This window comes from Camelina sativa, chromosome 10 (genome assembly GCF_030686135.1).
Source record: "Camelina sativa cultivar CO46 ecotype springtype chromosome 10, ASM3068613v1".
Taxonomy (NCBI): Eukaryota; Viridiplantae; Streptophyta; class Magnoliopsida; order Brassicales; family Brassicaceae; genus Camelina; species Camelina sativa.
The window spans coordinates 3,257,852-3,269,665 of NC_141889.1; the positions used below are offsets into that span (position 1 = coordinate 3,257,852).

Consider the following 11,814-nt stretch of genomic DNA (forward strand, 5'->3'; position numbering starts at 1 on the left):
CAGATATGCATATCTATTATAGTCTACGAGTAAATAGAGTTCAGTTCATCATCATTAGCCATGATAATAAGACGTAACATATAACGACACATTGAACCAAAAGAGAGAGAAGAAGAAAAAAAAAAGATTTGATAAGAAAGGAACAATCAAAGAAGAGGCCAAACAAATTGATTGATATTTTTTTGTAAAGCTTACGTAAAACTTTATATATATATATATATATATATATATATATATAAAAAACGTAAATGGATATAAGATTTGATGGCACAACACAAAGACACGAGTGGTGAGAAAAGAAAGAAGAAAAAGAAAGAACCCAAATGGATCACACATCTCATCAATTCTCCTTAAATGGCTAAAAAAAGATCTCAACCCTTCTTTACTTTTTTTCCCTCTTTCAGATTTGTGATAATTGAAACCAGCACAAGAAGACAACCCTATTTTCTTATCATAATAAAAATTTAAAAAATCAAATAGAAAGGATGTACTTTTTATTTTATTTATTTTTGTCTATGCACATATACATGCATATATATAGAGACATGTAAATAGTAAAATGTAGGGTCTCTTCCCAAATTTAAAGCCTGCAACAGAAATGAGTGCACTTCTCTGTAGTAAACAGTAACACATCGGTCTTCTTCATGTCTTTGGATTTCTTTTTTGGATTTGGATTCGGTTTCAGCCATATATTTTTTTTCTTTTTATTTCGTGAGATAAAAAATACATGAGCTTCATCTCTTTCTTTATGAACAACATTTTAAATAAATGGAATTCTAAGAATACAAGTTATAGTATAAGATTTCTTTCTTTTTTTTTTGGGTCGGAAGATCTAAAAGATATGAAAATGGATTCGTGTCATAAACAGAGGGAGCTCCGTACGTGATTTGGCCCTCCTTCTTTTCAACTTCTTTCTTGATTTTCTTAAATTTATTTATTTATTTATTTTTGTTTAGTAATAAAATGTTGCCTATATGTTTGGTCTAGTGCTCTGAGTCTTTTAGTGAGGCAGATGATGATGAAGATTCTGGGTTTCTTCTTCTTCTTCTTCTTCATGAAACTGTAATAAAAGTAAGTAAGATGAAATTCAAAAGTTTTTTTTGTATTATTTGCGTTCTCATGCAAAAGAGATTAATCAGAGACCCACTTTTCTCTTTTTCAGTTTTGGTTGCATCATTTGTTTTTTTTTACCTTTTAACTTATATATATATATATATTTTGTTGATTTTTTCTCCTTTTTGGTTCTCTTTAGGAACATATAGAGAAGCTGCGGAATGAAAGAAAGTACACTGTTCTTTCACTGAGAAAGAAGAGAAATAAAACACTTTCTTCTTCCTCAGTTTTTAACACACATTTTGGAAATTTTGATGTAATAACAATTCTGTTTGGAACGTTTTGTTGTCTGAGATCTTCCCAAGGGTTCTATCAGAGGAAGAAGGATAAAGGCAAGTTCAACACTTTTATGTTCTTTGGACATTTGTAGTAATCTAAAGCTTTCTTTTTTACCTTATTACTACTACTAGTTCACTGTTTTTCACAGGTATTCTATTATTATTGGTCTGTGTATCATTGAGGCCTAGTTTACTGCTTTCATTAACTCATGCTTCCGTTTCACATTATTATTAACCTATTAGATATTTTTTTTAATGAATTATTTAATGACATAGTAATGTTCTCTGTCTCTTGCAGCATTTTTACATTTAGTACTATTTCTCTCCAAAGATTTGGTTTCTCAGATCTTCTGAAAACACTTTTGTCTGAGTCTTTATTAAATATACTTGTCTTTTTGTTAATGCAGTTTCATTGAAACCCAAATGGACAACGACAACGCTTTTAGTTCTCTGAATAATGTCATGGCCAACCAAAACCCTCTTCTCATGGATTTTATACCTTCAAGAGAAGATTCAACTTCATTTTCATCAATGCTTCCTTGGAACTCCATCAGATCAGATCCTCTACAAATGGGTGGCTTTGATATCTTCAATTCTATGCTGACTAACAAATACTTATCATCATCTTCTTCACGATCTTTTGATGTTCAAGAAAACCGCAATGTCGAAAGCTTTGAGGTCATGGCACCTCCTCCTCCTCCTCATCCTCAACTTCATCATTTGGATCATTTAAGACCTTATGATGATGCCTCAAACAACATGTGGGGTTTTGAAGGCAATAGCGAGTTTCAGACATACTCAGGTGTTGTTGGTCCAAGTGAACCAATGATGTCTACATTTGGTGAAGATGATTTCCCGTTTCTGATTTCTAATAAAAGAAACAGTGAGCTTTCGTTGAGTCTTGCCACTGATGTTTCTGATGAATGCTCGGAGATAAGCCTCTGTGCTGCTACTAGATTAGCCTCAGAGCAAGCTTCTTGCAGCAGCAAAGACATCTCTAATAACGTTGTCACTCAAAGTTTCTCTCAACTTATATTTGGTTCAAAGTACCTTCACTCTGTTCAAGAAATACTATCTCACTTCGCCACATACTCGCTCGATTATTCATCTCGAGGAGCCGAGTCAGGAGCTGCTAATTCAGCCTTTACCTCACGTTTTGAGAATCTAACTGAGTTTCTTGATGATGATTCTAATAACTCGGAGGCAGGTTTGGGATCTACATTGCAAAGAAGAGCATTAGAAGCACAGAAGACACATCTCCTTGATCTTCTATAAATGGTATGGTATTATATATTCACATTTGTACGTTACTTAAGAAATGGTTTTGATTTGAGTTGATGTGTTCTTCTTCAGGTGGATGATAGATATAGCCATTGCGTAGACGAGATTCATACGGTTGTATCAGCGTTCCACGCTGCAACCGAGTTAGATCCGCAATTACACACCCGGTTTGCCCTCCAAACCATCTCTTTCCTATACAAGAACCTGAGAGAGAGAATATGCAAGAAGATACTCGCCATGGGATCTGTATTGGAGAGAGGCAAAGACAAGTCTCAAGAAAACTCTATCTTCCACCAGCATTGCCTTCTTCAGCAGCTGAAACGAAAAAACCATCAGATTTGGAGACCGCAGCGAGGTTTGCCTGAGAAATCAGTATCGGTTCTAAGGACTTGGATGTTCCAAAACTTCCTTCACCCGTAACAATCCTTTCTCTTACTTAACCCTACTTCTTATGTAGACATTGTGTTTAACTCGACTTTTATAAGCAAAGTTATGTTTTATTTGATTGCAGTTACCCAAAAGATTCGGAGAAACATCTTCTAGCTATACGAAGTGGCTTGACAAGAAGTCAGGTAATGTCTCATCTTTGTTTCTTATGCAATGGACTTCCTGATAATATCTTTGCTCACATTGTGATAGTAACTTTGGTATTCAAATGAGTCATATCTTGACTTGCTAGTGTCTAAAAACCCGGTATAGGTTGAGAGTAGGGCTAGGGAAATACCAAGCTTGTCTCTTGAACTTCAAATGAGACTAGACTATTTATTCTTGAATTCATAATAATGTTACTAAACTGCTAGGATTATGTTTTGTTACTCAAGTCAAAGCGGGCAAAGGATAAAAGTCTTTTTTTTTTGTGTGTGTGTGTGATTGAAGGTATCAAACTGGTTTATAAATGCGCGGGTTAGGCTATGGAAGCCGATGATAGAAGAGATGTATGCTGAAATGAACAAGAGGAAGCTCGATAACAGTCACCTTCAACCAAACGGAGCAACTCTTCGAATGCCAAAGTCTGTTATGATGAGCCAAGCAATGCACAAATAAGTCAACAATTGTGTTAGGCAATTTGCTACTACTATATGATTGCCCAAAATCTAAAGCACTTACTACTATCATTACTTATGTTATAGTTGTATATACAACTTTTATTATGTGGTGTTTTAAACTTTTAATCAATAACTCATCCACCATTTTTCCTTTTTGAATTAATCGTTATCATCCTCTTATGAAAAAAGAACTATGCAACCGATGGAGATATATTCATATTATGTAACTTTTTTTTTTCTATAAAGTATTCATAAAAACTGCAAACACAACAAACATTAAATAAAAAATTGAAAAATTAAGTAAAACTTTTTTTTAGAAACTGTAATATCATCATTTGAAAAATAGGCATACACATTTTACATATGGAAACAAACAAATGGAGTGAAATAGAGAGACTAATAACAATATCACGTAGCAAACAGCGTCGTATTCTAGTTTGACTGGTGTCGTCCTTGGTCAACAAACAAAAACGCAGCGTTTTCATCTCGTACGGGACACACACCTTCCAATTAGAAAGTATAGTAGAAATTAGAAAAGCAAAACACTTTGCCACACTGAAGGAAGAAAGTGTAAAGACGGAACCTTTGACGACGGCGAATGGAGGACGACGGAGCGGCCATGACCGGAGGTATAGCGTCTCGAGACGCAGCGAAATCTAGCGAGGACATACTCATCTGCGTCGATGTTAATACGGAATCGACGGTGGAGATGAAGACCACAGATGCTAACGGTAGGCCTCTGAACAGGCTAGAGTGCGTCAAGCTAGCCATTACTCGCTTCATTCACGACAAGCTCGACACGAATCCCAATCATCGTTTTGCTTTCGCTACCCTCTCCAAGTCAGCCGCTTGGGTAATACTTTCTCCCCCGAGCTCTCTTTTATGTTAGGTTGCTTTTGCTTTTGAGTATGCATGGTCCTTAGATGACAAATTTGGTGGAATTCGTGATGTTCATTGGAAAGGTGTTTCCTTTATGTTGAGAGAATCATACAGCTTCACTAGTGACTGCTAAAGTTGAGGTTTTTTAATATGTTTCAGGTTATAAAGGAATTCACTAGTGATGCTGAATCTGCTGCTGCTTCCCTAAGAGAAATGTCAGCTACTAAAGCCTCTGGTCCAGCGGATCTCACTCTTCTGTTCCAGGAAGCTGCTCAGCAAGCCAAAACTTCCAGAGCACAGAACCAAAGTTTGAGAGTGGTAAGTTTTGTTTTGTGCAATAACCATCTACTTTAGCCACAGCTTGGGGAAAAATAAGTTGTTTTACTGATTGATTGATTACGTGTATGTATTGCTCTTCAGATTCTCATATACTGCAGGTCATCCGTGATACCAACATATGATTGGCCCGTAAACCAGAAGCTTTTCACATTGGATGTTTTGTACCTACACGACAGGCAGGGTCCTGATAACTCTCCTCACGATGTGTATGACTCTCTTGTTGATGCTATAAAGCGTGTTTCAAAGCATGAAGGTTACATCTTTGGGAGCGGGCATGGGCTTGCGCAGACTGTTTTCAAGCGTATGTCAACGCTGTTATCACATCCTTCTCAAAGATGTGCTCAAGCTGATCTCCTCAAGCCCCCTGCAAAGAAGGTAACTGCGGTTAAGGTGTCAAATGCTTATGTGACTTTCCTCTTCTTGTGCTGTTACAGATATTCTTTAATTTTGTTTCAGCCAGCTGTTCCCTGTGATAAGCCAGCCTCGGATTCAAACAAAGCAGCGAAGGAACCGTTAAAAAAACTACTACTACAAACACAAAGAGAATACACAGCCTAGGCAAAGAGAAAGTATGTTTTTGTTCTTTTAACGTATTATAACTGTTGCTCATATCATAGACTAGGAAACACCATGGTTTACCAATTGCGAATTGCAGTAATAACTATTCATGGTTTTTGAGCTTCTTATTATCTTCATATCGGAGATATAATTTTCTTGAACATCTATTGTTTTATCTTTTATCAAAACTAGTTTCATTTTCTCTGGACGAGTTAAACAAAAAATATTGTAGACTCATGCTTAATCACTTCCTTGACAGGCATCTGATCTCAAAAACTATGGTGAAAATTTAGTTGGGTCGAGGGTCAAAATCTGGTGGCCTTTGGATAACGCGTAAGCACTTTTATTTTCTTCTTTAATATACTGCTTTGATTTATTTATTCTTTCTGTGCTGTGTATGATCCTTTAATAGCTGAATCTGGACTAGCACCTCGGATGTTTGCATTTCTGTCGACTACGCCTGTAAATGAGTATTGGATGTTTACCACAGGTATTATGAAGCTGTGGTCAGTACATATTATTCTGCTAAAGGGATACATCGGGTAAAGCCAATTATATTAGTTTTCTACGTAACTATGTCGTTGGTTGTTGGTGAATCATTAGCCTACTCTTAAGTGATACACTTTTGTTTAATTTGATCTAGGTCATTAATATTTGTTATAACTGCTGCTGCTATGTTTGTTTTCAGGTTCGTTATGTTGATGGAGATGAAGAAAGCTTGAATATGAGAACTGAAAAGTGGTATTTTGTGAATAAATCAAAATTTTTAAAGGTGGGGAATTTATAATCTCTCATCTCTGGGTTTTCTGTTTTGTTTCATTCTCCAGATTGTTTTAAGCTTCCACATTTTCTGTCAGCAGGATAAAGAAGCTAACGAAACGAGATGTAATGAAGAAGCCTCCACAATGTAAGCATTACTTCTCCAGTTCCGGTGTTTTTGTGTCGGTGGAATCTAGATATGAACTGTTGTTATGAGATTAACTCGCTGTTCTTGTGATGATGCTGGAATAGTTAATGTTTCTTCATGCAGGCCCCAGAAGAAGAAAGCTAAGACAAGCAAGGAACAGTCAACTAATCAGCAATCGAAGATGCTTTCACCGTTTCCACCTATTGTTAAAAAGGATGATAAGGTCATACATGGATAGGTTACCATTTTTATTCAGCAACCAAGCAACCAATCTCTTTTGTTTAAGTCTTTCCACTTATTGTCTTCAGGTTCCCCAAATATCACAGAGGCAGGCAAAACAAGTTCTCAGTAGCTGTGCTGGCCAGCTCAAAAAGTATCTGACAGAAGCGGTGAAATCGTCGAGCGTCTCCTTGGATAAGCACAGTGATATAGTGGATTCAATGTGTGAAGGGGCACTTGATGCTTTGAAGCAAAAAGAAGTTGTTTCTAATATAAAAGAAGTAAGCTCTCTCACCTGTACTGTATCAAACTATCTAGTCTTGTTTGTAGAAATTATACTTGCGTCATGTGACTCACACGAGTGAAGGTGATTTTTGAGTACCTATGCTTCCTGAAATCAGCATTATAACACTGAATTCGTCATGTGTAAAAGAAGATGAATGTCTTCCTCGCTTATGTTGGAAGTAGATTGTTAACTGTAAACTTATTTTCACCTATAAGCAGGAACAACAGAAAGCAGCAGAAGTTTCTACCCACGAGTTAAATTGTGTACCTGAGAGGAACCTGGAGCATTCATTGAGTTTTTGTGCTCATGATTCATCTGTCAATGCTGCTATTTCTTCTATGAATGAGAATGGACATAAGGCTGGGTCCCCGCGACGTGAAACAGTGGCTATTGAAGGAGTAACGACTCAAGAAAGGGAAATCCTTAGGATGGTTCAACAACCAGTGACTGTAGAAGAGGTTCTTGCAGATACTGAGACTCAGACACACAAGCGAGCTCGAGTTGAAAGCTCCAGCCTTCATAAAGCTGTTGGGGAGATGGATAAGAAAGCTGCAGAAGGAGAACCCTCTTGCCGTTCTCACAAATCTAGTGCTGAGCGTGCAGAAGTGCATCCCAAGAAAATCACTCAATCTTGCTGCGTCACACAACAGCTGGCTAAGGTGAAACAGAGCATTAAAGACACTATAGCCAGTGTAAGACAGTTTCGCTCCGAGCTGGAGACAAAGGAACAGAGCATTGTAGACACACTAAGCATTGTACGACAGTTCCGTTCTGAGATGGAGAAAAAGGAAGACGATCTTGAAGATTCACTCCTGGAAATTGACGTGTTAGGTTTGTGATCTGAACGCACGCTAGTTCTTTTTAGTGTGTATTATTTTGATTCTAGGTCTCTGATAATGTGATGTTGTGGTAACAAATAGGGGAGAAGATATTGGAAATCAACAAAATCCTTAGCTGAAGATCATCATCATGAAGTGGACCTCAAACTATCCTTTTTTGTTTTGGTGTCCTAAACGATGATGGAGTTAAGTAGTTGACCAGAGAGAAGTCTTTTTTTTTGTATAGCGTTATCTCTCATCCTCCAAGTCTAAAAACAGTTGATTTTGGGATTGTTAAGGCAAAAGAAGAAAGTAGGGCTGGGCAAAATAACCGATAACTAAATAACCGCTCGAACCGAAATTTCTCAAATAGCCAAACGGTTAGTAAAAAATTATATCCAAACTAACCGAAATCAATCTGAACTGACAATTAAATGGTTAACTAAAATATCCGAAAACGTAGAAGATACCAAAAATTATATACTTAATATTATGCAAAACTATACAATAAACTTAAAATATTAATTATTTCTAGATTCAAAACAATTAAATACTTTAAATAATCAATATATTTAAATGTTATTATTTTGAATTTTACAAAGTTAAATATTATTTTGTAAATCAAATCAATATTTTTCCCCCTTTTCATATTTTTATTATTGTATTCTTGGTTAATTTCGGTTATATTCAGTTACTTTTGGTTATATAAGGTTTATTTGGTTAATTTCAATATAATTTATGTTAGTGATGGTTACCTATTCAACTAAGCGAACTGAAACCGAACCGAACCCCGCGTTCATATGAAGGCAAAAACCAATAAATAAATTGATAATAATTTAAGTATAAATAATGATTATTTATAAATTTTAATGATTTTTTAAAAACATGTTTGAAATTTACTATATCTATTTTTAATACAATTTAACAATTTGTACCATCATAATAAATCATATTTTAAATTTTAAATACTTTATCTTAAATGGATTTTAGCTACAAAATTATATTAAACACAATCTATGCATCTTAGTCTATATCATAATAAGAATTGAAATATTTGATAATAAACAAAAAGTAATTGTTAAACAAAAGGAAAACCACTAAATTTTTAGGAAAACCAACATTTGCTAAGATATTTTTATATATATGGTTGTCCTAAGTAATAATTTAGCTCATGTCAAAAAAATTAAAAAAATAGATATGCATAATACGTTAACATATGCGTTGAATTACGTAAATATATATATATATATATTATATGGATTAGCTTGGTCTCATAATAAATTTTTGAAAATATGAGATCTTTTATATGGATTAACTTGGAGTACAATTTTTGTGTAGTTTTACATTATTATATTATGAAATATCATCTTAAAAATAATATAACCTCATAAGATATTTTTCTTTCTTATAAAAAATAACAGCTTTACCAATATAAGGAAGTTGAAGAAATTACATTATTAAGTGAAAAAATATTAGATAGTTTAGTTGTTAGATAGAGATGAGTTTTTATAATTTTTTTTCTGACATTTTCTTATAAATATTTTTATATTTTTTAAGAATTGGTTAAACTAAGTTTTTCTTTTCTATATAGCAAATATATATAATCGTGAAATTGACACATGTCACAATCGTTATCAGTTACTAAATTAGAAAACCTATATAAAGATATTGGTAGATAACTAGATATTAAGAAAACAAAATCCATAATTAAGAACCATAATACGACGTCGGATATTAGTTTGACTCTATTGCCGAAACGCATCGTTTTAACATCACGGACGACGAACAAAAAAAACGACAAGGAGAGAAGAAATTCAAAGAAGATCGACGACGGCGAAGCGAAGGGGATGGAGGAAGACAGAGTGGGCGTGACCGGAGGTGTAGCGAGTCGATACGCGCTGAAACAGGGGCGTATAAAAAACGAAGACATACTGATATGTATAGACGTAGATGCGGAATCGATGGCGGAGATGAAGACCACGGGAACAAATGGTAGGCCTTTGATTAGGATGGAGTGCGTCAAGCAAGCCGTTATCCTCTTCATCCACAATAAGCTCTTCATCAATCCTGATCATCGCTTTGCTTTCGCTACTCTCTCCAAATCAGCCGCTTGGGTATATATTACTTTCTCCCTCTCCGATTCTATTTGTATGTGAGATTGATTCTGATGTCGTCGCCTCTTCAATCAATTTTTGGGGGTTCTCTCCTGTAAGTTTTGATTTTTTTTTTTAGCTGATAAAATTGGAATTTATGATGTTTATTGCAGAGAAAATTTCAAATTAGTAGATGTTAAGTTGAATAAGGCTTATATAGTTAGTTGTGTTTCTTGGAGAATTTGCATTTGCTTGTGAGTTTCTCTCTTCTTCTTCTTCTTAGAGGGAGTAACTGAAATTGTTTGGTCTGCTTCCTTTGTTGCTTTTGTTGGTCTCTCAATAGTTATACGAAGCCTTCGTTTTCTCAGAAGTAGATTGTAATTTTGCGATAGTTGCAACTTTTATTTGAGTAGTAAAACATCATATGATTCTTTTTTTTTTGTTCATATCCTAGAATCCTTAATCTTTTACTTGATTTTTTCACCTTTATAATGGTGTTCTTTGTACTGTTTGTAGCCTTTAAATGATGTTGAAAGAATCACATTTTGATGCTTAGCGTAAGCTCCACTAGTGAATGTTGTTATGTGTGAAAACAAGTCAATGTGGGTTCATCATAACTTTTGTTTAAATCCTCTCTTTCTGCTGACCGTTTGAGGTCTTTAATGTTTCAGCTTTTAAAGGATTTCACTAGCAATGCTGAATCTGCTGTTGCTTCCTTAAGAGGATTGTCAGCTAATAAAACCTCTAGTCGAGCGGATCTCACACTTCTCTTCCGGGCTGCGGCTCAGGAAGCCAAAATTTCCAGAGCACAAAATCGAATTTTCAGGGTGGTAAGTTTTTATGTTTTTTTTGCAAAATGCAATCTTTCGTCTAGCCACAGACTGAAATAAACACCTATTTTACTGACTCTGTTACGTTCTTCTGCAGATTCTCATATACTGCAGGTCATCCATGAGACCAACCCATGGTTGGCCCTTAAACCAGAAGCTCTTCACGTTGGATGTTATGTATCTGCATGACAAGCCAAGTCCTGATAATTGTCCTCAAGATGTGTATGACTCTCTAGTCGATGCTGTAGAACATGTTTCAGAGTATGAAGGTTACATATTTGAGAGTGGTCAAGGGCTTGCACGGTCTGTTTTCAAGCCCATGTCGATGCTGTTATCTCATCCTCAACAAAGATGTGCTCAAGATGATCTTGACATCCCCAGGTCTCTTGCTAAGAAGGTGCCTGTGACTGAGGCGACAAATGCTTTAGATCATCACAATGGGAACAATATTCAGATCATAAACAACTGAAAACACTTTTTTTTTTTTCTTGTATCTTTTGGTTATGATATGGTTGTAAGTTTCGCATGTGAAAAATAATTACTCAAAAACTAGTGACAACTTGTTTTAGATCCATCAAGTAAGAAACTCAAATGTCCAAATGAATATAAATGATTTTTCTTATTTTTGATTAGGGCTCTAATCAAATGAGTTGCAAGCTATCTTATTATAAAATAATATAAATATACACCAGGGTGATGAATTATATGTCTAATAGCTTCTAAATAATCGAATTATGTACACCAACTCTTATCTTTTTATCTCGATAAGCATATCAGCAAACTCTTCATATGAATAAAATACATAGATGATACACAAAGTACAACACGTCATTTTGTGCCAAATCGGCCGACTAAATAATTATTTTCATACGATTTATTTTGTCGCAGTTAATTGTTTCATACATGATTGTACATATATATGGAATATCTTAGTTTATGGGAATGTGTGGCTGTGAGAACGAGAAGCTAAGAAAATTTATAAATCGTATTGAATATTGCAAAGTCAACACATTAATCAAGTTGTTTGAAAACAAATGTTTTTATAACAACAATATTATTGTTAATTTTGCCATCTCCTGTCAGTAGACAGTATGAATGACATATAATTTAAAATTTGATTAGGGAGTATAACAGCCGTAAATTAATGTGTGTGATCTAGGGTTGGCC

General features: G+C 35.0%; 1 protein-coding gene and 2 pseudogenes across 3 annotated transcripts; all 3 read left to right on the forward strand.

The window, feature by feature from the left end:
- Positions 1-933: 933 nt before the first annotated feature.
- LOC104716867 (homeobox protein ATH1-like) lies at positions 934-3,877 on the forward strand (annotated as a pseudogene). Its single transcript, XR_015568206.1, has 6 exons — positions 934-1,071; positions 1,253-1,445; positions 1,799-2,669; positions 2,745-3,088; positions 3,184-3,244; positions 3,549-3,877. The product of XR_015568206.1 is annotated as a homeobox protein ATH1-like (transcript).
- A 392-nt stretch (positions 3,878-4,269) lies between these two features.
- On the forward strand, positions 4,270-8,094 carry LOC104716868 (uncharacterized; annotated as a pseudogene). Its single transcript, XR_015568207.1, has 12 exons — positions 4,270-4,571; positions 4,757-4,915; positions 5,018-5,311; positions 5,393-5,505; positions 5,754-5,827; positions 5,985-6,036; positions 6,183-6,266; positions 6,355-6,401; positions 6,525-6,624; positions 6,710-6,901; positions 7,125-7,737; positions 7,827-8,094. The product of XR_015568207.1 is annotated as an uncharacterized LOC104716868 (transcript).
- Positions 8,095-9,414: 1,320 nt separating this feature from the next.
- On the forward strand, positions 9,415-11,271 carry LOC104716870 (uncharacterized). Its single transcript, XM_010434329.3, has 3 exons — positions 9,415-9,838; positions 10,489-10,647; positions 10,745-11,271. The coding sequence occupies exons 1-3, from the start codon at positions 9,572-9,574 to the stop codon at positions 11,114-11,116; spliced, it is 798 nt and encodes a 265-aa protein (XP_010432631.1). The 5' UTR covers positions 9,415-9,571; the 3' UTR covers positions 11,117-11,271.
- The last annotated feature ends 543 nt before the right edge of the window (positions 11,272-11,814 follow it).